The sequence below is a fragment of the Hyla sarda genome, chromosome 10 (assembly GCF_029499605.1).
Source record: "Hyla sarda isolate aHylSar1 chromosome 10, aHylSar1.hap1, whole genome shotgun sequence".
Classification (NCBI taxonomy): Eukaryota; Metazoa; Chordata; class Amphibia; order Anura; family Hylidae; genus Hyla; species Hyla sarda.
The window spans coordinates 17,563,492-17,588,666 of record NC_079198.1 but is presented as its reverse complement, the minus strand read 5'-3'; the positions used below and the strand labels follow the sequence as shown (position 1 = coordinate 17,588,666).

The 25,175-nt window shown below is 43.0% G+C and overlaps 1 protein-coding gene across 3 annotated transcripts; it reads left to right on the top strand.

The window, feature by feature from the left end:
• Positions 1 to 205: 205 nt before the first annotated feature.
• Positions 206 to 22,372, top strand: LOC130293755 (cornifelin homolog B-like). 3 transcript variants are annotated; one of them, XM_056542817.1, is made up of 4 exons: positions 206 to 763; positions 19,190 to 19,301; positions 20,465 to 20,601; positions 21,780 to 22,372. In XM_056542817.1, exons 1-4 carry the CDS (start codon positions 671 to 673, stop codon positions 21,870 to 21,872), a joined length of 435 nt encoding a protein of 144 aa, XP_056398792.1. In that variant the 5' UTR covers positions 206 to 670; the 3' UTR covers positions 21,873 to 22,372. The 3 variants fall into 3 exon arrangements, with proteins under 3 accessions (XP_056398792.1, XP_056398794.1, XP_056398795.1); XM_056542819.1 differs by lacking the exon at positions 206 to 763 and adding an exon at positions 5,028 to 5,166; XM_056542820.1 differs by lacking the exon at positions 206 to 763 and adding an exon at positions 8,050 to 8,083.
• Positions 22,373 to 25,175: the final 2,803 nt, after the last annotated feature.

Genomic DNA, 25,175 nt, shown 5'->3' with positions numbered 1-25,175 from the left:
ACATCAACTGCCGAGCCGAGAAGTTCGTGACGAATCGAATTTACTGTAAGTTCGCTCATCTCTAGTAGAGATCAAGAAGTTGAAGCAGCAGGATCCAAAAGCCACTACAAGACAGGTGCAAGTAATTCAGAGACACAGGAAAATACAAATTGCCCTTTATTATGATAAACCACAATATTCTTCAAGAATAGTGTTGGGTGAGAATATTCGCATTTCGAATTTTTATCGCGAATATCGCAAATTTGCAAATATTGTGGTTATATTTGCTATATATTCAAAATTATGAATATTTGCTTTTTTCCCGCATATTCGCATATTCCTGCTTTTCACTTTTGGGCCAATTAGAATGATGCAAATACACTTGTCAGAGGTTATCAACAACATCCCTAGCAACCAATAGTAAAGTTGCCCACCCCCTCACTGTTTTCTTCCTCGAATATGTGAATATAACGAATACGCAAAATTTGCGAATATAGGACGAATATTCGTCTATATATTCGCAAAATATTGCAAATTCGAATATGGCCAATGCCGCTCATTACTATTCAGGAATCACATAGTGGGTGAGGAGGACTTAGATAGGAGATACCGAGCCAGGACAGGTGGGGGACAGATTTTGCGTGCGCACACAACCAGTATAAAGGACAGAGACAGCACGCGCCTGCCCCCTATGAGACGCTGCAGTTACAGCCTTGGAGGTGAAGGAGGCAGCATGGTGGCGCCCAGGAAGAGTGAGCCGCACGTGGACAATGAAATGGCAATGGTGAGCGCCAGTACATCAGCAGTTGCAAACTGCAGGCACTAAAAGTGATTTGTGACTATAACCTAAAAATTTTACCGTATTTTTCGTCCTATAGGACGCACCGGCGTATAAGACGCACCATATTTTTAGGGGCAAAATCTAAAAAAATAAAGATTTTGAACCCAATAGTGGTCTTCAACCTGCGGACCTCCAGATGTTGCAAAACTACAACTCCCAGCATGCCCGGACAGCCGTTGGCTGTCCGGGCATGCTGGGAGTTGTAGTTTTGCAACATCTGGAGGTCCGCAGATTGAAGACCACTGCATAGGAGGTAATACTCACGTGTCCCCGCCGCTCCGGACCCGTCACCGCTGCCCTGGATGTCGCTCCATCGCTGTCGCCGTGTCCCCATCTCTCCGGAACGTCTCTGCTGCCGGCCGGGTATCCTCGCTCTCCGTCACCGTCATCACGTCGTTACGCACGCCGACGCACGTACGCGACGACGTGATGACGAGGAAGGAGAGCGCCGGCCATACAGGGGATCCCTGAACGGAGAAGACACCGAGGAGGCAGGTAAGGTCCCTCCCGGTGTCCTGTAAGCACTAACCCGGCTATTCAGTCGGGCTGTTCGGGACCGCCGCGGTGAAATCGCGGCGGTCCCGAACAGCCCGACTGAACAGCCGGGTTAGTGTCACTTTCCCTTCAGACGCGGCGGTCAGCTTTGATCGCCGCGTCTGAAGGGTTAATACAGGGCATCACCGCGATCGGTGATGTCCTGTATTAGCCGCGGGTCCCGGCCGTTGGTGGCCGCAGGGACCGCCGCGAAAGGGGTGTATTCGCCGTATAAGACGCACCGACTTTTTCCCCCCAGATTTGGGGAAGAAAAAGTGCGTCTTATACGGCGAAAAATACGGTAATAAAAAATAAATACAAATATTATATGGTCAATGAGGCCCAAAATAGAGCAGGTGTTTAAAGGTTATATATTAGGGAGGGGTATTCCCAGACATGTCCTGTGGAAATACCCTAAATGTCTAGTAGGTGCGCATCTTAGAGGTGGGGCTGGAATCTTTGTCCAGAACATGGGGGCTCCTTGATCCCCATCCCACCCAATGAGACGTTCACAGGCCATTCATACTCCATTAAGACATGACGGCCAATGGCTGACTCACCTAGTGGGTTGGGATCCCCAGTTCTAGAGAGAGATTCACATCACAGAGACCCAGATTTATCCCTAGAACTGGGGACCCCAACACTTATTCCACCTGGGAAGTCAGCCTTTAGGTATGATCACACGGCAGAATTTCCATGTTGAATTCTGCCATGATTTACTGTCTATTTATTTAAATGGAATTTCGAGGTCCCATTCCGGCAGCAGAATTACCGCAGCGTGCATTTTGCCTTGGGAATTCTGCTTTCCGCATTCTTCAAAAATATCAGACACTTATCCTATGAATAAATCTTATGGGTATGTTCACACAGCGGAATTCCACGCAGAGAACATTACCATCTGTGTGAATGGGTCTTCCGCGAGACCCATTCACACTACAGAATTTCAGCGGCGGTGAATTCCACCGCTGAAACTGTTCTGCGCAAAGAAAGAACATGTTCATTCTTTGCGCGGGAGTCCACGAGCACTGCATAGCCGTCAATGGTGATGGCCCAGTGCCAGGTGGTCCTACCACCGAAGTATTTTTTGGTTGCGGCCGCCAGACGGAATGTTCGCTCGCTGAATTCAGTGAGCTGAGATTCCGCAGTGTGAATATACCCTGAAGGAGAAGTCTTGGGGTAAAATAGATTTCCTATCTGCAGCATAGGGGATAAGTTTTATATCGCGAGGAGGGTCCAACTGCTGGGGCCCTGGCTCTCCCCCAAGGCGGTGCATCATGACCCCTGCACGAAGCGGGAACTGCCATGCCCCCTCCATATATCTCTACATTAGAGCCGTTTGGCTATCTTTGGTCTCTCCCATAGACATATATGGAGGGGGCATGCACCTCCCTCCCCAGCTGTTACTAAAGCCCAACTCATTGCCCACAGACTATAAAGGAGTGAATGAGTCCGATTTGGTGACTGCTGTGGACAGTTTCTTTCTTCTGATTTTTGTCAGTGTTAGCATTGGTATCACTAAAGCCATCAGAGTCCTCCATTTTGATTCATCCTCATGGACGTAACAATATGCTTGGTTTTTTCCATCTTATAGATGGTGGCAGATAGCAGATTGTGCCCTCACATCAGCTGACACATTGGTAATTCCCCAATTTGTAAGACGTTGTTCTAACATTCCTGCTGGATGAGCTGGAGCTGCTCGCTCTGTTCTCCTCATATCACCTGCCTGCTGCTCCGCACATTTTCATTGTGAACATTGTGATAAAGTCTGTCGCAATCCGGGTTTGTCTGATTACTATTTTAAATCACATGAAAATTTGGGCACTAAAATAAAATAGTAACACGAAAAAAAAAAACCTGGTTAAAGGGGTTTTCCACCCTTAGACATCTTCTCCCCCATTCAGAGTATAGGGGATAAAATGTCTGAATGCAGGGGTCCCGCTGCTGGGACCCCCCGCGATCTCCATGCAGCACCGTGTGCCGCTCCAGTCTCTGAGGGTGCGTTCCCACCTGGCGTATACGCAGTGTGAAATTTGCGGCAGCAGCGGCAAATTTGCCGCAGCCGCCGGAAAGCCTTGTGTGTATAGTGAGCAAGGAATACGCAGCGTATTTCCCGCTGCTGCTGCAAATTTTTTGCGCAGCGTGAAATACACTGAGTATACGCCAGGTGGGAACGCACCCTTAAAGGGATACTCCGGTGGAAAACTTTTAGTTTTTTTAAATGAACTGGTGCCAGAAAATTAAACAGATTTGTAAATTGCTTCTATTGAAACATCTTAATCCTTTCAGTACTTTTTAGCAGCTGTTTGCTACAGAGGAAAATCTTTATTTTTTTAATTTCTTTTTTGTGTTGTCCACTATGGACAAGACAAAAAAGAAATAAAAAAAAGTAAAGAATTTTCTCTGTAGCATACAGCTGCTACAAAGTACTAAAAGGATTAAGATTTTTTTTAATAAAAGTAATTTACAAATCTGTTTGACTTTCTGGCACCAGTTCATGTAAAAAAAAAAAAAAAAAGTTTTCAACCGGAGTACCCCTTTAAACGCTGGGTTTCCGAGATGGAGACTTGACGTAGTCGTCACATCACACCCCCTCCATTCACGTATAAGGGAGGGGGCGTAACGGTGTCTCCAAGACTGGAGCAGCACCTGGCACAGAATGCCGGCTGCTGCACGGAGATCGCGGGGGGTCCCAGCGGCAGGACCCCTGCAATCAGACATCCTATCCCCTATCCTTTGAATAGGGGATAAGATGTCTAAGGGCGGAGTACCCCTTTAAATATCGAAAGCTACTGCAGAGACCTTTGAGAATACAGAAAACTAAATTTGACATTAGAGTACATTACTATAAAATTTACAACTTTTTTTTATAAATAAATTTAGTTTTTTTTAAAATTATTTTTACTATTTAGTGGTGGAGTTTAAGACTAATATATTTTTACCCCTGTTTTACTTTTTTATTTTTTATTATTTTTTTATTTTACATTGTGAACTCATTGTTGCAGATTACAGTATGACAAACCATACATTATGTCTCGCTTCCAGATGCCCTCAGTCACATAACTTTCTTTGTGACACTCCATAGTCTGTCAGGGTATCCTAACCAGGGTGCCTTCAGCTGTTGCAAAACTACAACTCCCAGCATGCCCGGACAGCCTTCGGCTGTCCGGGCGTGCTGGGAGTTGTAGTTTTACAACAGCTGGAGGCACCCTGGTTGGGTAACACTGGTCTATGTCATACTGAGACTCCGTTACCTGTTTTACAGGTTTGTGTTTTGTTTTGCCAAAATGCAAAGCAGAGAACCACAACCTAAACAGAGATGAAGGGGGAGATTTATCAAAACCTGTCCAGAGGAAAAGTTGACCAGTTGCCCGTAGCAACCAATCAGATCGCTTCTTTCATTTTGCAGAGGCCTTGTTAAAAATGAAAGCAGCGATCTGATTGGTTGCTATGGGCAACTCAGCAGCTTTTCCAGAGGAAAAGTTGCCCATAGCAACCAATCAGATCGCTTCTTTCATTTTAAACAAGGCCTCTGCAAAATGAAAGAAGCGATCTGATTGGTTGCTATGGGCAACTGGGCAACTTTTCCTCTGGACAGGTTTTGATAAACCTCCCCCGAAGTGTATCTGGGGTATCTGAAGGTATCCAAGGAGATGACTTTGGATACATCCCGTTACATCCCGTCACGACCCATAGAAACTATATAGCATCAAAGCCCATGTGGCACGCTACTCTGTATAGTCAAAATGAATGAATGGCCGTCTGTCCCAAAGCGGTAGAAGCATCACATGACCAGCCGGATGGAGTTGGGCGATGTATGAAAGCCATGAGCAAAGGATTATGTATGGAACACGGGCTTAACTAGATCTCACAAAGAATCCATGGCCACCTTCCCGAATCAATTCCTGGCCCTGCGTGCGGGGCACAAAGACATATACCCCCAGGCACGCAACGGCTAAAACTGACCATAAAAAGGCTCCCTACATGTATTCAACCATTAAAAAAAAAATCCTATTAGTACAACTAGATCATTACAGGCCATGTTGACTCAATACCAAGGGGCGTAAGATTCTACAGTGTAATCTTAAAGGGGTTATCCAGAGTTTGACACAAATAGAGCTGCTTTCTTCTAGAAACAGCGCCACTCTTGTCTACAGGCTGCGTGAGGTATTGCAGCTCAGTTCCATTGAAGTGGATGAAGCAGAGTTGTAATACCACACACAAGCTGGTGACAGGGGTGGCGTTGTTTTTGGAAGAAAGCAGCTATGTTGTTTCTAATCCTGGATAACCCCTTTAAAGGGGTTCTCCAGAGGGAAAGAATAGTTTTTTTTTTAAATCAACTGGTGCCAGAAAGTTATACAGATTTGTATATTACTTCTATATAAAAATGTTAACCCTTCCAGGACTTATCAGCTGCTGTATGCTCCAGAGGAAGTTGTGTAGTTCTTTCCAGTCTGACTACAGTGTTCGCTGCTGACACCTCTGTCCATGTCGGGAACTGTCCACGCCGCCGGCCCGGTGGTCGCCTGTAATCAGACCCGGAGTGAACACGCTCCGGGGACTGATTACAAACTGGGTGCCGCATGCATGATCCCGGGGGTCCCCAGCGGCGGGACTCCCGCAATCAGGCATCTTATAAAAGATGTGTAAGCATCGGAGAACCCCTTTAAAGTTGCCTTTACTCTATGGCCTTCAGAATAACATGGATGGACTGTGAGCGACCATAGAAGACAAAATGCCACTGGGTGAACAAAAACGAAGGACATTTCTATAGCGCCATAAAAAAAAACGCCCATAATGATCATAACCAGAATTGCATCAGAATTTCCTTGTTTTTATCTCTAGGATCTCCAAGAGGATGTATGGAAAGAAAATATACGATAAACAAATATCTGTGCACGGAAGTTTTTGGACCGGTTGTTAAAACATATAATGACTGTAGCTTTCAGAATCAATTCTATTGAAGTAAATAAGAATGTGGCTTTTAAAGGGGTATTCCGCCCATAAACATGAAAAGAGAGGGCATGGCGTGACATCATGAGAGGGCGTGGCATGGCGTCACGTCTCCAGTCCCGGAAATCCAGTTTTCCCGAGACTGGTGCAGTACCCGGCACAGAATGCCGGGGGCTGCATGGAGATGGCGGGGAGCGGTTGGATCTTAGTCAGGAGCTGGCCAGCGCAGAAACAGGTCCCCATAGCAAAACTTTCCTCCTCTGGACAGTTCCTGACATGGACAGGGGTGTCAGCAGAGAGCACTGTGGACAGACAGAAAAGAACTTTACAACTTCCTCTGGAGCATGCAGCAGCTGATAAGTACTGGAAGGGTTAAGATTTTTTTTATAGAAGTCATTTACAAACCTTTATAACTTTCTGGCAACAGGTTATTTGGATAAAAAAAAAAAATTCCACTGGAGTACCCCTTTAAGGCTGAAGATCCCAAGTTTTGCCAGCGCCAACTGAAATCAGTCAGCGCTAAGACAGCACAGACATTGCCGGCCCCCATAGATGGCAATGTCTGCGAAGCGGATTCTGCCAGAAGAATAAGCAAGTTCTTTAGGCGGCAGAACATCCACCAATGAAATTCCGTAATGTGCTCTGTGCAGCGGAATCCCATTGACAGAAATGGGACTCAGAATTTCATAATTTCCAACCTACATTCCCAGGCGGAATTCCGTAGTGTGAACCCGGCCTTAAGACCCCATAGATGGCAATGTCTGCGAAGCGGATTCCGCCAGAAGAATAAGCAAGTTCTTTAGGCGGCAGAACGTCCACCACTGAAATTCCGTAATGTGCACTGTGCAGCGGAATCCCATTGACCGAAATAGGACTCTGAATTTCCAACCTAAATTCCCAGGAGGAATTCCGTTCAGAAATCCCGTAGTGTGAACCCGGCCTCAAGGCCGGGTTCACACTACGGAATTTCTGACCGGAATTCCGCTCAGAAATTTCGTTTTGGAAATTCCACTGCATGAAGATTACCGTGCAAGTGAAGGGGGTTTTCCGCAAAATTTTCTGGTCGGAATTTCTGACAGAAAATTAGGATTAAAAAAAATTCCCCCAGAACATTGAGCCGCAGACTGAATCAACCTGCACTCGCAATCTCCGTCCGGATTTTGTCCAGCCGGAAATTCCCTAGTGTAAATTCCCTAGTGTAAACCCGGTGGGGAAAAAAAAACTGTATAATAGGGTTACTAGGGGCCCCAATTCCCCCAGAAAATTCTTGTAGTTGGTAATTTAGGGGATCATCTAAATCAGTTTGACCTTTCCCTATTCGATACAGCCTAAAATCCCCCAAAAACTCATTTCTTTTAATTATTATGATGATTATTTTATTTTAAACCATTAAACCAATGAGGAGTCAGTAATAAAGTCATAGGCCAGCTATAGCGCCATGACAACAAAAGGGCCATTACAATGGAGACTCCCATTGTTCCTAGGCACCGCTGTTATTCACTGCGTTGACAACCAATTGATGCTGTCTAGGAAACAAACTCCTTGAGAATATTCCTGTCCAGCTTTTCTTTTTCTTTTTAGCTGGGGCCCTAATTATCATTTAAACATTTACAACTTCAATCTGTTTTCCTTTATTTTTTGACTAACGTCTCGAGGCAGTAAAGCTTTATAAGAGTCTTTGATCTTTCACCAATAACAATGACGTTGTTGGGGGGGGGGGGGTGACTCCTCCAGGGTGCCGGATATCACCAAAAACAATGCAGGTTCTGCCTCTTCCAGGTAACATTAGATGCAGCTCTGTTTTTCCCATAACTCCAGAAATTCCGCACCATTCCCTTTACCAGTATTCAGCATTTGTTCTCTTGTATTGTCTGATTTAAAGGCAAAACAACAGTAATAAAGTGCAATGAGGGATCCATTCATGGGAGGCTGCTCACAGCGAAGTAAGGCTGGGTTCACGTATGTCCGACATGCACCGGAGGGAAACTGATGCTAGATCTGAGCCCAATCATTTGAATGGGACACTTCACAATAATCCACCATCTTTATTTTGACGCCGGGTGGTTGGACACGCCGGGCAGCACCGGACAGCTTGCTGCGTTCCTCTGTCCAGCGTCCAGAAACAATGAACGCCGGATCCCATACTACTAATGACAACTGATGCACACTTTGTCATCAGTTGAGGCATCAGTTGCATCGAGATCTAGGCTGAGTTCACCTATGCTGGAGATATGTGAACCCGGACTTACATTTTAAACGGGTACTCTGGAAAACTTTTTTTTTTTGATCAACTGGTGCCAGAAGGTTAAACAGATTTGTAAATTATAAGGAAAAAAAGGGGGGGTACCAAATGCCTCTAGACTAATACCATACAATGGTACATGATGATGAAATTACAGAAAAAATAATAAATAGGACTGTGCTTCACTTTAAATGATGTACAAATTTAATATAAAAAATTGCAAATAGGACATAAAATAAATAATACAAATCTAATACAAAAATGCCTCCTACCACAGGGCCCTTGTGGGGAGGTGAGATAATTAAATACAAAGCATATATTAAAAATATTTTTGTAAAAATTATAGCATGTGAATTACGTTCTACCGCTATCTCAATATATTGTAAACCGACATAGTATACTTTTGTGCGGTATACTCCGTTCCCATGTGATTTAGAACAGTTCACAAAGTGATATAGTTACCAACTCCTCAGGGTGGTTTTGGCTGGACGTCCGAGAGATAAATATATGAGGACTGTATTCAGCGCTTGCGTGCGCTTACGGTGACGGGCCCGGATGCCACAGGCCAAAAAAGGTCACCGGTCACGGAATAATGGCAGGCTCGATGGCAGATGCAATGGAGGCTTTATCCAGCGCTGGCATGCGCTTGCGATGACGGGCCCGGTTGCCGCAGGCCAAGGAGAAGTCACCGATCGCGGAGTAGCTCCGGAGATGTAGATATACTCGGAGATATATGGATCTTGCTCCGGAAACAGGGAAAGGAAAGCCTCGTGGAAGATCTCTCGGCGTCTGGTGGAATGGCGGATGAATTACAGCCAGGTGTACAATCAGCAGGTGATGGAGTTGTATCGGAGATAGATGATGGCGGTTTGTAGATTGCGGTAGTCATGCAATAGATATTTCTTTCTCTAGACGCGTTTCAAGGTACTTTATATATGACCCTTTCCTCAGTAGAGAGGATCATATATAAAAGGGTCATATATAAAGTACCCTGAAACGCGTCTAGAGAAAGAAATATCTATTGCATGACTACCGCAATCTACAAACCGCCATCATCTATCTCCGACACAACTCCATCACCTGCTGATTGTACACCTGGCTGTAATTCATCCGCCATTCCACCAGATGCCGAGAGATCTTCCACGAGGCTTTCCTTTCCCTGTTTCCGGAGCAAGATCCATATATCTCCGAGTATATCTACATCTCCGGAGCTACTCCGCGATCGGTGACTTCTCCTTGGCCTGCGGCAACCGGGCCCGTCATCGCAAGCGCATGCCAGCGCTGGATAAAGCCTCCATTGCATCTGCCATCGAGCCTGCCATTATTCCGTGACCGGTGACCTTTTTTGGCCTGTGGCATCCGGGCCCGTCACCGTAAGCGCACGCAAGCGCTGAATACAGTCCTCATATATTTATCTCTCGGACGTCCAGCCAAAACCACCCTGAGGAGTTGGTAACTATATCACTTTGTGAACTGTTCTAAATCACATGGGAACGGAGTATACCGCACAAAAGTATACTATGTCGGTTTACAATATATTGAGATAGCGGTAGAACGTAATTCACATGCTATAATTTTTACAAAAATATTTTTAATATATGCTTTGTATTTAATTATCTCACCTCCCCACAAGGGCCCTGTGGTAGGAGGCATTTTTGTATTAGATTTGTATTATTTATTTTATGTCCTATTTGCAATTTTTTATATTAAATTTGTACATCATTTAAAGTGAAGCACAGTCCTATTTATTATTTTTTCTGTAATTTCATCATCATGTACCATTTTATGGTATTAGTCTAGAGGCATTTGGTACCCCCCCTTTTTTTCCTTATATATTATTTTGTACTAGTATTTTTTGGTGTAAATACTTTCCATTTAGCCTCGATTAATTTATATTGTGAGCTGCACATACCCCATTTTTTAGATTTGTAAATTACTTCTATTAAAAAATCTTAATCCTTCCAGTACTTATTAGTTGCTGAATACTACAGAGGAAATTCTTTTCTTTCTGGAACACAGAGCTCTCTGCTGACATCACGGCCACAGTGCTCTCTGCTGACATCACGGCCACAGTGCTCTCTGCTGACATCACGGCCACAGTGCTCTCAGCTGAAATCACGGCCACAGTGCTCTCTGCTGACATCTCTGTCCATTTTAGGAACTGTCCAGAGCAGCATATGTTTGCTATGGGGATTCTCTGGACAGTTCTTAAAATGGACAGAGATGTCAGCAGAGAGCACTGTGGTCATAATGTCAGCAGAGAGCTCTGTGTTCCAAAAAGGAAATAATGTAATCTGTAGTATTCAGCAGCTAATAAGTACTGGAAGGATTAGGATTTTTTTTATAGAAGTAATTTGCAAATCTGTTTAACTTTCTGGCACCAGTTGATAAAAAAAAAAAAAAAAAAGTTTTCCACCGGAGTACCCCTTTAACATTTAGGCTAGGTTCACACTATGGAATTTCCGCCTGCAATTCCGCTTTGAAATTGCAGGCAGAAATTCCGCTAACTAAAATGTATAGTGTAGTGAATATAACAAATTCACACTTCGGAATTTGTGAATGAAAATTTCCACCTGTCTATTGGAGACTGCAGTGTCCGCACGGTCCTAGCGCCGACTGAATCAGTAAGCGCTGGCCACACTCCTAATCTCCAGGCATAAATTTTCTGCCCAGAGATTCCGTAGTGTGAACCTAGCCTTATTTGGCTCAGTGCTACAGGCTACATAGAGACCATGTACCATGCTTACCCCATCACAATTCAGTTTAAAGTTTTGTTTTGTTTTTTTCAAATCAACTGGTGCCAGAAAGTTAAACAGATTTGTAAATGACTTCTATTTAAAAATCTTAATCCTTCCAGTACTTGTCAGCTGCTGTATAATAAAGAGGAAGTTGTGTAGTTTCTTCCAGTCTGACCTCAGTGCTCTCTGCTGCCACCTCTGGCCATGTCAGGAACTGCCCAGTTGCATCAAGATCTAGGCGGAGTTCACCTATACCTGATGCCAGCCAGTCTTACATGTCAACTTTTATTTGCCTCAGTGCGATTATTATGATGTGAAGTTTTATAGTGTTTATGTTTTACTATTTATACTAAATAAAACCTTTTGTTTCTTTTTTGATTCACTCCCATACTTTAACACAATCTTTTTTTTTTTTTTTTTTGAGCTTTTTTTTTTGAGCTTTTTTTTTTTAAGTGTGTTTTCTTTTTTTTAAGAAGGAGCCTTAGTTTAGTTTTTTGTTGGTACCATTTTGGGGTACATATGGTTTTTTTGACCATTTATACTCCTATTTTGGGCTTTACTCCCATTTGCTAACATTGAGGTTTGTTTTTTCTGGATGAGCTTTGGTTTTTCTTTGTACCATTTTAGGGCACATATGGTTTTTGAGAGGCCTTTTTTGGAAGGCCAGGTGACCAAAAAACAGGAATTCTCGCAATGTGTATTTTTTTATGAGTGATGAATGTGACAATATGTTGATGGTTGGTGCTTTCACAGATGTGGCTACATTAACTGTTTATTTATTTTAAATAATAAAATTGAAAGTTTTTTTTATCTTAAAAATGATTTTCATATTTTTATTGTTAAATATGACCCCTGACTGCAACGTCAACTGCCAATGTCATATGGGAACAACAGGATGACAGGGGGCGCCCTCTCCAGCAAACAAACTTGATGCCACGGTAGCTATTGACTGTGGCATCTGGGGGGTTAGAGAGCAAGGATCTGAATTATCTTTATGCTCCCGACTCAAAATTTTGATATACATGTACAGGGTTATGGGGGTCATATAAGATTTCTTAAAATGGTTTGGTTTTTTTTCCCCTACAAAAGTTACGTAACCCTTATCCATTGGCTGTGCCTGGTGTTTTAGCTTGGGCCCCACAAAAATGATGTCCCTTGTGTTCTCCTTCTATTCTTTGTGCGGTTATGTACAGTATATAGATTGTAGAAGTGATGTCAAGTATATAATGTTGGTGGGTTTGCTTTTTCCAAACACTCAGGTTTGCCCTCTAATTTTTTGTAATTTTTTGCCCTCTAATTTTTCATAATGTGGGTCTAAAGCTGGACAAGTCACACTTACTTATTGTATACTTGTTATTTCAGTTTGTATCCACAATAAATAGGTCTCCTGGGTCCTTCAGAGTCTATTGAATATTTTCTTCCCCATTTACTTAAATGGGCACTGTCATTAACTTTTTTTTTTTTTTTTAAATATGTTGTAGTACTTATGTACTACAACATATCTCTAATATACATCAAATTTTTTTTTTGTATTTAAAATATTGTATTTTCTGTTTGAAAACCGGCCACTAGAGGTCTCCCTCCTAGTGGCCAGCTGTAGCCTGCTGTGACGTCCCTGCTGAATTCGGACCGATCCCGGCCGGGCAATCGGTCCGAATTCAGTCAGCCTGCGCTCGCTCCCTTCCTGTCAATCAGACAGGCGGGAGCGATCGCTGTGAACGCCGGTGCTCCACGCATTGGCTCACTGGCCTCGTGTGCAGCTCGTCCCTGCTTCGGGCAGGGAAATCTTGCACGGCAGGTCGGCGATGCTTCTATACTCCTCCTACCTCGGTAGCACATGAACTGCTAAACAGGGAGGAGGAGACCCCAGAGCAGCCTGCCGTGCTATTGCGCGTTCTCGACAGGAGTGCAGCATAGATGAGGTGAGGGCGGAAGTCAGCACCCAGCAGGCATCAGTGACGTGGCTCCTGCTGGGGAAGTCGCCTTCATGCTCAGCAAGAGTGATCAGCAGAAGAATAGCTGTTTAGAAGGTAGGAAAAAAATTTAAAGGCAGAGAAGGGGGTTAGGGATAGATTAGCAATAGGTAGGGAAAAAATATATACATGGTGGGAGCTACTCTTTAACATAATACATAGTGACCAAAGCACAGGCACTGTTGTGGGTGACTACACTGCTCCCGTACCAGTCTAGGGGTGAAATGGTCTGGGCTGGTGTATTTGTGCTACTTTTTGTAAGTGTTTGCAACTTTTTTTGCAAAATTTGCAACTTTTCACATAAGTCGCACATGATAAATCCATGACCACTGCGTAGTGAAAAGGATAAATGGTGTAAGAAAAAATGGCAAAAAAACCCACAGCACCTAAAATATGCCAAATATAGACCACAAAACAGCTCTAAATGCAATGATAAAAGAAAGCCCCCGGAATGCACAGAATGGGAGAGGAGGGGACACATGACAGGGGGTGTAGGCAGCGGAACACAGAGTTAATGGGGTTAGAGCTAGAGTGGTGGTAAAGGGTTAAGTAGGAGGAACTAGGAAGCAAGGGGAATGGGGTCTGCAGGAACAGGAGGGGCCATTCTGCAGTGAGAAGCCATGTCCTGCCCACCATTTAAGCTGGCAATGATGGGGAAGGAGGGTCTTGGGTTTATGTGGGGGCTTGTTTTAGTTTTGTCACGGCGGCGTGTTTGCCGGGGGACAGGAAGTCAGAGCTGCACCGATGACGTCCTTCCGACTTGTGGCCATCTTGTGGGAGCCCCATATAGAAGAAGCCACACGGCCAGGCCTCTACAGTCTGGAGATGGCAGCGAGGAGTACAGACATGGCGGAACCCAGTGCTACATGTGAAGAGAGTCCTAAGATGGCGCTGGAGCAGAGGAAAGTTTAGAGCTTGTATGGACATTTCACTATGCACAAAGACTCTATACCGTTATTCACCTACAGCCTGATCTGAGATTCAGGGGGATTTGGAGGCATGCTAGAAGGATGGTGGAGGCCCTGGTCATAATGGCCAGGGGGGAGCTGGGATGGTAGCCAGCCAATCATGGGGTCCCTAGCAGAAGGGACAGAGTGGGTCTCTGAAGGAGGTGCCCTTGGGTCAGGTGATGGTCGACCTAGGACAAAGGAGGAGACAGTGCTTGGACTTGAAGCTGCCTTCATGTCCCCTTCCAGAATGGGGAGGGTCATTTATTTTTGGATGGGAGGTTATGTTAACCCTGTATCAGGTGTTTGAAATGTTATTTAACTTTGTTGTTATTTATTAAGAGAGTATAAAATGTTATTTATCGTTATTTGTTTAATAAAAAAGGGTTGTTCCGCTGTGGCCTTTGCACCATACAAAGAGTCTGTGGTTTTTGGTGGGGGGGGGTGGTGGTAAGTAGAAGGGAGGTCAGGGTGCAGGGGTAGCGTAACTCTACCCTCCCCTAGTCATGTCCCCCTCTGGATCTAACTGCGATGAGACCATTGGGAAAACTGCTATAAAACCTCTGTGTCTCCCTCTGGTTAACAAAGTAGAAAATCCAGTTTTCAGAGTCTACAGCAGTCGCAGGTATCACCAGCAGCAAAGAGCGGAGATAAAGGGGTAGTTGGGGAGGGGAACATAAGGAAAGGTGACTGGATGGAAGGAGGGAGCGTCAGGAATGTGACTGACACATTGAAAAGAAGGAGGAGAAGGAGAGTGACACAAAAAAAAAAAAAACCTGAGGGTGGTGACCGTGATGTCATATCTCAGTAACCTGTATCCTCGCATCAGGTTCTGTATAAATATCTGAACTTGAACTGAATTGTCAAAGCTCCCGCAGCATCTTCTCCCTGATACAGCTCTGCAGCACAAGTAAGTGTCAGCTCTTCAGACCACTGTCCTCTGCCTATCGCTCTGGTCTTCACTGGTTACACTGGATGTGAGACTCCTTACAGCAGTGTTTCCCAACCGGTGCGCCTCCAGCTGTTGCAAAACTACAACTCCCAGCATGCCCGGACAGCCAACGGCTGTCCGGGCATGCTGGGAGTTGTAGTTTTGCAACAGCTGGAGGCGCACCGGTTGGGAAACACCACCTTACACCATTGTATTATCTCACAATTCTCTTCTATAGTATTATATATATATATATATATATATATATATATATATATATACTGAACTCTTGGGATCAGGCACAAGGATAACTGCTATACTAGGATACCCAGATAAAGACTCTGGATCGGGAATTGCGATGATGATTTTAGCAAAAATGTTTATTCTCTTTGGATTGTCTGGAGACTTTGGGGCAACGTTATCGAAATTGGAGCAGTTGCTCAAACAGCCAATCAGATGTCAGCACTTATTTTTTTTTTTTAAAGTCCTATTTATTTTAAAAGCTGCGACCCCTGGTCCGCTTTTCCTTCTCTCTGTTGTATTTTAGTTCTATTTTTTATTTATTTATTTTTACGAAAATGTAAGAATTTTTCTGGACATTTTAGATTTTTCTTGGACACTTAGAAAGTGTTAGTGGGTAAAACCAGGGCTCAAGTCCTGCAGGAACGCATGGGAATGGAGTTCCTGCAATTTTTCCACAGCTGAAGTCCTGCAGGACCAGCCCTTGTGTAGAAATCTTAGGTGAGTTCCCAAACTTTTTTTTTTTTTTCCAGGAGTTGACCCCTGGGTAAAATTGTAATCGGATGGTATTGTTAATGATAGTCATTTTCTCATTGTGTCCTGTTGTAAGGATAATATTGAGTCATAAGGAGGTTTCCTTGTATATAAGGAGATTGTGCATGTAACAATGTGACTGATACCTGCCACAATGAATCATCTTATCAGTGATAAGCATCAGTGTGTATAGAACTATAACCATTACTGTATATAGAACTAGAACCATCACTATGTATAGAACTAGAACCATTACTGTGTATAGAACTATAACCATTACTGTGTATAGAACTAGAACCATCACTGTGTATAGAACTAGAACCATCACTGTGTATAGAACTATAACCATTACTGTGTATAGAACTAGAACCATCACTGTGTATAGAACTAGAACCATCACTGTGTATAGAACTAGAACCATCACTGGGTATAGAACTAGAACCATCACTGGGTATAGAACTAGAACCATCACTGGGTATAGACCTAGAACCATCACTGTGTATAGACCTAGAACCATCACTGGGTATAGACCTAGAATCATCACTAGGTATAGACCTAGAATCGTCACTGGGTACAGAACTAGAACCATCACTGGGTATAGAACTAGAACCATCACTGGGTATAGAACTAGAACCATCACTGGGTATAGAACTAGAACCGTCACTGTGTATAGACCTAGAATCGTCACTGGGTACAGAACTAGAACCATCACTGTGTATAGACCTAGAACCATCACTGGGTACAGAACTAGAATCGTCACTGGGTACAGAACTAGAACCATCACTGGGTATAGAACTAGAACCATCACTGGGTATAGAACTAGAACCATCACTGGGTATAGAACTAGAACCATCACTGTGTATAGAACTAGAATCGTCACTGGGTACAGAACTAGAACCATCACTGGCATCAGTAAAAAAAAAAAAAAAAAAAAAAAAAAGTGGACTGGTGTATTCACGATATCGGCAATAATGACGTGAAAAAATATACTGATATTAGTTTATTTACGATCACTACTTCCATTTTTTTTTATTCGCTGTTCGGCGTGTACTCCCGTTCAGTCCCGAAGGGGTTAACTGCACCTGAAAATGCTCCTGGAAAACGATTTATTTGCGTTCGCCTCCATTTACATTTACTCCCTTTCTGCCCGGGTCACTGGGATTGTAGTATTTACTGTGGGAGTTTGGTTTAGTACAGCTGGCAAATTTTCAACTAATCCCTCCACGTATTGCGGTAATAGGTGATGGATTTCTTGCCTTTCTTCACCCGTTAAGGTTCCATTGGAGACCACCTCTCTTGTGTACACCACACAGGTTGACAGATTTCCTACATTCCTAATATAACCTAACATTGAAGGCGCTACTGTAATGTTATATTAGGAATGTAGGAAATCTGTCAACCTGTGTGGTGTACACAAGAGAGGTGGTCTCCAATGGAACCTCACTCGTCATTTATAGGACCACAACCCCCCTCCCAAAGCTTAAGGTGGCTGTACATCCCTTCCGATCTCACCATGCGCATGAACATTGATGTGTTTTCAATGGAGAGAGGAGGGGTAAGCTACTGCCAGACAGCTCCAGTGGTGGCTTATGTCTTCCAAAATGTTAGGGTTCGGCTGTTGAAATCCAACATGCCTGACATGCTAGGGCAGTGTTTCCCAACCAGGGTGCCTCCAGCTGTGGCAAAACTACAACTCCCAGCATGCCCAGACAGCCTTTGGCTGTCTGGGCATACTGGGAGTTGTAGTTTTGCCTCAGCTGAAAACAGCCTGGTTGAGAAACATGGTCCTCAAAGTTGGCAAGCTCCGCCGACTATTCACTAAAATGTATGGCGGTCTTAAGACTTGGGGACCTGGGAACAGCTTGCACCCCATTCGAGAAGAATAAGGGCAGAGCTAACCCCAATAGTCGCTCCATTGGTAAAGGGGGCAACCATTAGTCCCACTTCTCTAGGTAAAATGTAGTGGGTTCACCTGCAGTATATAAGCCTAGGGCTATACATTGACTGCGCTTAATAAGACCGCAATGTTGTGCTTATATACCTATACCGCAACATGGCGCTCTGCAAAAATCTAATTTTATTATGAATATTGGATTAGTAGGGTTTGGGGGGCTGGTAGAGTCTTCTGTATATCTATGTCGGCAGCTCGTTGTGTAATAGAGCACCCCATTTTTTATAAGAACCTCTGTCCCCAGTTTACGGGGGTGCCCCCTTTAGTTCCTCCACTGCCTAGGTGTGGCCCTAACATGCATGTTTTATAACCCAACACACCTGCTCATGTCCCCGGGATCTTAATAACTCTAATGGAAAGACTGTGATAAAGATAAAAGCGGCTGATAACAGATAATGGCCGTAGATAACAAGAGTTACATAGGAAATAGGATACATTGTGAAATCTTAATTTGTTATGGTCTGCAAAGTATTACATGCATATCTATGGCTCTGGCTTCTTACCTGGACTTAAAGGGGTTATCCAGGAAAAAACTATTTTATATATATATATATATATATATATATATATATATATATATATATATACATATCAACTGGCTCCAGAAAGTTAAACAGATTTGTAAATTACTTCTATTAAAAAAACTTAATCCTTTCAGTACTTATGAGCTTCTGAAGTGGAGTTGTTCTTTTCTGTCTAAGTGCTCTCTGATGACACCTGTCTCGGGAACCGCCCAGTGTAGAAGAGGTTTGCTATGGGGATTTGCTTCTAAACTGGGCGGTTCCCGAGACACGTGTCATCAGAGAGCACTTAGAAAAAGAACAACTAAACTTCAGAAGCTCATAAGTACTGAAAGGATTAAGATTTTTTAATAGAAGTAATTTACAAATCTGTTTAACTTTCTGGACCCAGTTGAGATAGATATATATATATATATATATATATATATATATATATATATATATATATATATATATATATAAAGTTTTTTCCTGGATAACCCCTTTAAGCCTTTCAGTATAGAGCTACTCATACACCTAGGCCAGAACCGCACATTTTATTTGTCATTCAACATGGACAGTTATTATTTTCGATGAAAAAAAATTACATTTTGTATATAAAAAGTATAGAAACAGGGGGCGACCCCACTGACGTTAGGCAGGTGGATTAGACTTCCATGGGGACTTGGAGTAATAACAGATCTCAGATGTTCCTGGAATGAAGTCTGTGTTGTTGTGAGCGCTCTATCCCGCGGGATCGGTGGCGTGTGCCGAACTTGCCCTGTAATGATTATTGTGCATTCACGGACTGTATGTTCTTGTCTTACAGATCACAATGTCTTACCCAATCAGTTCTCAACCCCAAGCCATGCAAGGCTATGCTGCTAGTGGCAGCCAGTGGCACTCCGAAGTCTTCGACTGTTGTGAAGACATGGGAGTCTGTAAGTATTCATGGGTGGAATTTCTAATAAATTTTTTTTTCTTGTAAAATTTAAAGGGGCACTCCGGCGAAAAACTTTTTTTTTTTTTTTTAAATCAACTGGTACCAGAAAGTTAAACAGATTTGTAAATTATTTCTATTAAAAAATCTTAATCCTTCCTGTACTTATTAGCTGCTGAATACTACAGCGGAAATTCTTTTCTTTTTGAAACACAGAGCTGTCTGCTGACATCACGACCACAGTGCTCTCTACTGACATCTCTGTCCATTTTAGTAAGTGTCCAGAACAGCATATGGTTGCTATGGGGATTTCCTTTTACTCTGGACAGTTCCTAAAATGGACAGAAATGTCAGCAGAGAGCACTGTGCTCATGATGTCAGCAGACAGCTCTGTGTTTCAAACGGAAAATAATTTTCACTGTAGTATTCAGCAGCTAATAAGTACAGGAAGGATTAAGATTTTTTTAATAGAAGTAATTTACAAATCTGTTTAACTTTCTGGCACCAGTTGATTTAAAAACAAAAAAGTTTTTCACCGGAGTACCCCTTTAAACACTTGGTTATGGTCACCATATTGGTGGCACAAAATGTGTAGTAAAAGTATAGTATGTAGACTGGGAGCTCAACACCACACAGTAATGATTTAGGATAATGGACATAGACAAGTCCATAGAGTAAATATCTACCAAGTCTCAAGGAGGAGATATCTGACATGGACACCTTGAGAAGAAGTAGCAAACATGGAAAACCTTACCTGTCATACATCATTCGAGCAAAACTCACTTAAAGGGGTACTCTGGTGGAAAACTTTTTTTTTTTTTTTTTTTTTTAAATCAACTGGTGCCAGAAAGTTACACAGATTTGTAAATTACTTCTATTAAAAAAATCTTAATCCTTTTAGTACTTTTTAGCAGCTGTATGCTACAGAGGAAATTATTTTCTTTTTGAATTTCTTTTTTGTGTTGTCCACAGTGCTCTCTACTGACACCTCTGTCCATGTCAGGAACTGTCCAGAGCAGCATAGGTTTTGCTATGGGGATTTTCTCTGCTCTGGACAGTTCCTGATACGGGCATCAGGTGTCAGCAGAGAGCACTGTGGACAAGACCTTACATATAGCTCAGATGTATATATTTATTTTGTCTAATTTGTTTTTCCGTCTTTAGGTCTCTGTGGAGCATTTGTCCCCTGCATTCTGGCATGTAAAGTGGCAACAGACTATGGAGAGTGCTGCTGCCTTCCATTCATTGGTGGCGCTTTACTGGCTATGAGGACAGGCATTAGGGAAAGATATCACATCCCGGTAAGTGTCTCTTAAATTTCACCGGCATATTAGCCACCTATCATAAGGCTCTTCAACCCACCATTATTCCTTGACAGCATGTCGGGCAGCGGGGGCCCTAGAGATGTAGAGTAATAATCAGGTCTTATTGGTAATGATCACTATAATGTCTAAACTAACCCATAAGGAATAAGACTACAGTATTGGGAGTCTAAGTTTGGTTGGACAATCCCATGAACCAGACCAAAAAAGAAGAGGGGTTTGTGTAAACTCCACCTAAAGAGAGCATCTGGGGTGTTCCGGGGTGTTCCTGGTTTCAGTATCCTTTGATTTCAGTAGTATGAAGCTGTGGTAGAGTGGATGTGTAACCCCGTATGGGTGCAAAGTCCGTGTGTAGACCAATGGATACAAAATCAAAGAAGTAAGACTGCACTCACCAATGGCAAATGGCAACGGAGCTTTATTGCAGGTGGATAGAGGGAGGCGGGGGACGTACACCAGGACAGGCTGTTTCACGCCGGAAACGGCGCTTCTTCAAGTTTGTTTAAATATCATGGTTTTGCCAAAAATATTGGCATGCCTTGTCTCCAAAGTCAGCCTCAAATAGAATTGTCTTTTTCTGGATCTATGGAACCCATTATCGTGTCCCCGGAGGATTGTTTGGTGGCCAAGACTGACTCTGCCCTTACTGTTTGACCAGACAGCCTTTACTTCCCTCCCTTCACCTTTATAGTGAGGGATACTACAGGTTTGTCCTGCACTGCCATTATCCATCAGCCGCACTTCACCTATTCGTTGTGTGGCCAATGAGAACGTTTTTTGACAGAACAAAATAAAGCGAACAAAACTTTGCTTAGCCAATAATAGTGCCCATAATTCTGACCTGTCAGGTAACATGTCTGACAACTAGATGGAGCCAAACCGTAGTCTGTTTCCAAGGGCAACCAATAGAGTTTTGAAAGCAGTTCTGTCTAGAAACACAAAAGCAACACCAAATAACTTAAAAATGGTAGAAAACCAGTAAAGTATATAAAAAGTGACTCAGGTTTTTATGTAGATGTAAACGGTGACATTTTATTGTAGTGGGGTTGTACCAGACTGGAAAAACATGGCTGCTTTCCTGCGTGTATGTACGTGTATGTGATGTTGCGCCTTATGTTGATATACATCTCTAAATGGCCTCTTCTTCTGCATTACAGGGAAGTATCTGCAACGACTGCGTGTGTCTCACGTTCTGCGGACCCTGCACGCTCTGTCAGATGGCCCGCGAGCTGAAACAGAGGAAATGTTAGGACTGTACAAAGGATTTTCTTAGATATGGCGACCATCGAAGGACTGTTCACATTTTTACGAGATGAAATGCTTCGTAATCTTCTCTGGTTAGAGTTGGAAAGAGAGTTGGTGTGACGTGACCACTGACCACTTCATCTTTACACATCTCCAGTGCGGGAATAAGAAGCAGCATTATACTATATAGGATCTATACCCTACAACATCAGCCCCGAGGCATTTCATGATACATATCCCATTTACAAAGATATTTGAAAAGATTCCCAAATTCCTGGCATTTCTCCATATAACCTGCAGTGTAGTGGTCTCAAGCTGTGTCTCTGAAACTACAACTCCCAACATACTCGGAGTTGTAGTTTCGCAACACCTGGAAAGCGGCAGGGTGGAGAGCATTACTGCACTGTCTAATTATTGCAATTCTATTTTTGTTAATTATTTGTGATATCTTTATGTATTTGCACTGTATAAAATATTATAATAAAGTATGTATGTATATATGAAATTGTTCTCCAGTCTTAAGGAGTCACTCTTTACCCCCTGATGCATACCTCCAACTGATCTTCTGCTCTGCGCAAAACCTGTCAGACTAGAAAAAAAAAAAAAAAAAAAGGTTGCATTCGTAAGAAATTAAATGGGCACTTTCATTAAAACTAATTTTTTTTGCTATTGCACTCCTTATGGTAAATAAAAAAATATTTCTAATATACTTTGTTTAACAAAAATGAAGTTTTCTATGTTTTATTTGTACTTAAAAAAGCTCAAGAGCACATTTCCCCCCATCTTATACACAGACTTTGGACCGAAGCCCAAACACAGGGAGTGCTGAGGGGGGTGTGTCCAACCAACAGCATATGGAGAGGAGCTATGATTGGATGAGGCTGGACACACCCCCCTCAGCACTCCAGGCTGCACTTCCTGTGTTTGGGCTTCGGTCCAAAGTCTGCGTATAAGATGGGGGAAAAATGTGCTCTTGAGCTTTTTTTAAGCACAAATAAAATATAGAAAACGTCATATTTGTTAAACAAAGTATATTAGAAATATTTTTTCTTTACCATAAGGAGTGCAATAGCAAAAACATTTTTAATGAGAGTTACCCTTTAAGTGTCAATTGTTTAGAATACTCTGATTCTCACTCTTGAGACCCGCTGCGATAGTGGGTTACAGCTGGGTAAAGTGTGCAGCAGTGAACGCCTTACTTTCCTGCTTAAACTCAAACCTGACTCATTCCTTATAGACTATAATGGAGCGAATGAGTTAGTAGCGACAACTGGCGAGGCAGTGAAACGTGCTGCTGCACACTTAAAGGGGAATATTGGTACTTTACAACTTATCTACAGCATAGGCGATAAGAGTCTAATCCAGTGTTTCCCAAGCAGGATGCCCCCAGCTGCTGCAAAACTACAACTCCCCAAGGGGGGAGATTTATCAAAACCTGTGTAGAGGAAGAGTGGTCCAGTTGCCCATAGCAACCAATCAGATCGCTTCTTTCATTTTTAACAAGGCCTCTGCAAAATGAAAGAAGCGATCTGATTGGTTGCTATGGGCAGCTGGGCAACTTTTCCTCTGGACAGGTTTTGATAAATCTCCCACAAAGTGTATCTGAGGTATCTGAAGGTATCTGACGAGATGACTTTGGATACATCCCGTTACATCCTGTTATGACTCATGGAAACTATATAGCATCAGAGCCCATGTAGCACGCTACTCTATATAGTCAATATTAGAGATGAGCGAACTTACAGTAAATTCGATTCGTCACGAACTTCTCGGCTCGGCAGTTGATAACTTTTCCTCCATAAATTAGTTCAGCTTTCCGGTGCTCCGGTGGGCTGGAAAAGGTGGATACAGTCCTAGAAGACTCTTTCCTAGGAATGTATCCACCTTTTCCAGCCCACCAGAGCACCTGAAGGCTGAACTAATTTACGCAGGAAAAGTCATCAACTGCCGAGCCGAGAAGTTCGTGACGAATTGAATTTACTGTAAGTTCGCTCATCTCTAGTCAATATGAATGAATGGCTGGTTGTCCCAAATCGGTAGAAGCATCACATGATCAGCCGGATGGAGTTGGGTGATGTATGAAAGCAGTAGCTGTACAGCCTCAACAAGCCATGAGCAAAGGATTAGGTGTGGAACACGGGCTTAACTGGAACTCACAAAGAATCCATGGCCACCATCATGGCCGGGCGGGGCACACAGACAAAGAAATATCCCATGGCACGCAAGATCCATACATTTAATGTATCAAAAAAAAATCCTATTAGTAGATCTACTTACGGTATTTCACAATCATTACAGGCCATATTGATTAAATAATCGCCCTAATTTCCGGTTTTCTACAACGTAATAATAAAGGGGTTATCCAGAATTAGAAAAACGGAGCTGCTTTCTTCACGAAACAGCGCCACTCCTGTCCTCAGTTTGCATGTGGTAAGTGTGGCACTGTTTTTGGAAGGAGGCAGCTACGCTTTTCTAATGCTGAGTAACCCCTTTAACCTAAACTGTGGTGGGGTAAGCACGGCATAACAAAGAGAATAAAAGCTACCGAGAGACCTTTACTCTTAAAGGGGTTATCCAGGAAAAAACTTTTTTTCATATATCAACTGGCTCCAGAAAGTTAAACAGATTTGTAAATTACTTCTATTAAAAAATCTTAATCCTTTCAGTAGTTATGAGCTTCTGAAGTTGAGTTGTTCTTTTCTGTCTAAGTTCTCTCTGATGACACGTGTCTCGGGAACCGCCCAGTTTAGAAGCAAATCCCCATAGCAAACCTCTTCTACTCTGTCCAGTTCCTGAGACAAGCAGAGATGTCAGCAGAGAGCACTGTTGCCAGACAGAAAACAACAACTCAACTTCAGCAGCTGATAATTATTGAAAGCATTAAGATTTTTTAATAGAAGTAATTTACAAATCTGTTTAACTTTCTGGAGCCAGTTGAGATATATATATATATATATATATATATATATATAAGTTTTTTTCCTGGAATACCCCTTTAAGTCCTAGCCCCCCTCCCATGGGTAGGAGCAGCTCCCCTATTGGTAGTAACAAGCCCGATATAGATAGTAGTATCCCCCTGTTATTATAAGCCCCCCCCCCCTGTAAAAAGTAGAAGCTCCGTGTGGATAGTAGTAGCCCCCCTGTTAGTAATAACCCCCTTGTAGAAAGAAGTAGCCCCACTGCTAGTAACAGCCCCTCAAGTGTAGTAACAACCCCACTGTAGATAGTTGTATCGCCCAGTTAGTGACAGTCCACCTGTAGGTAGTTGCAGCTCCCTGTGAAGAGTAGTAGTCCCCTGTTAGTACCAC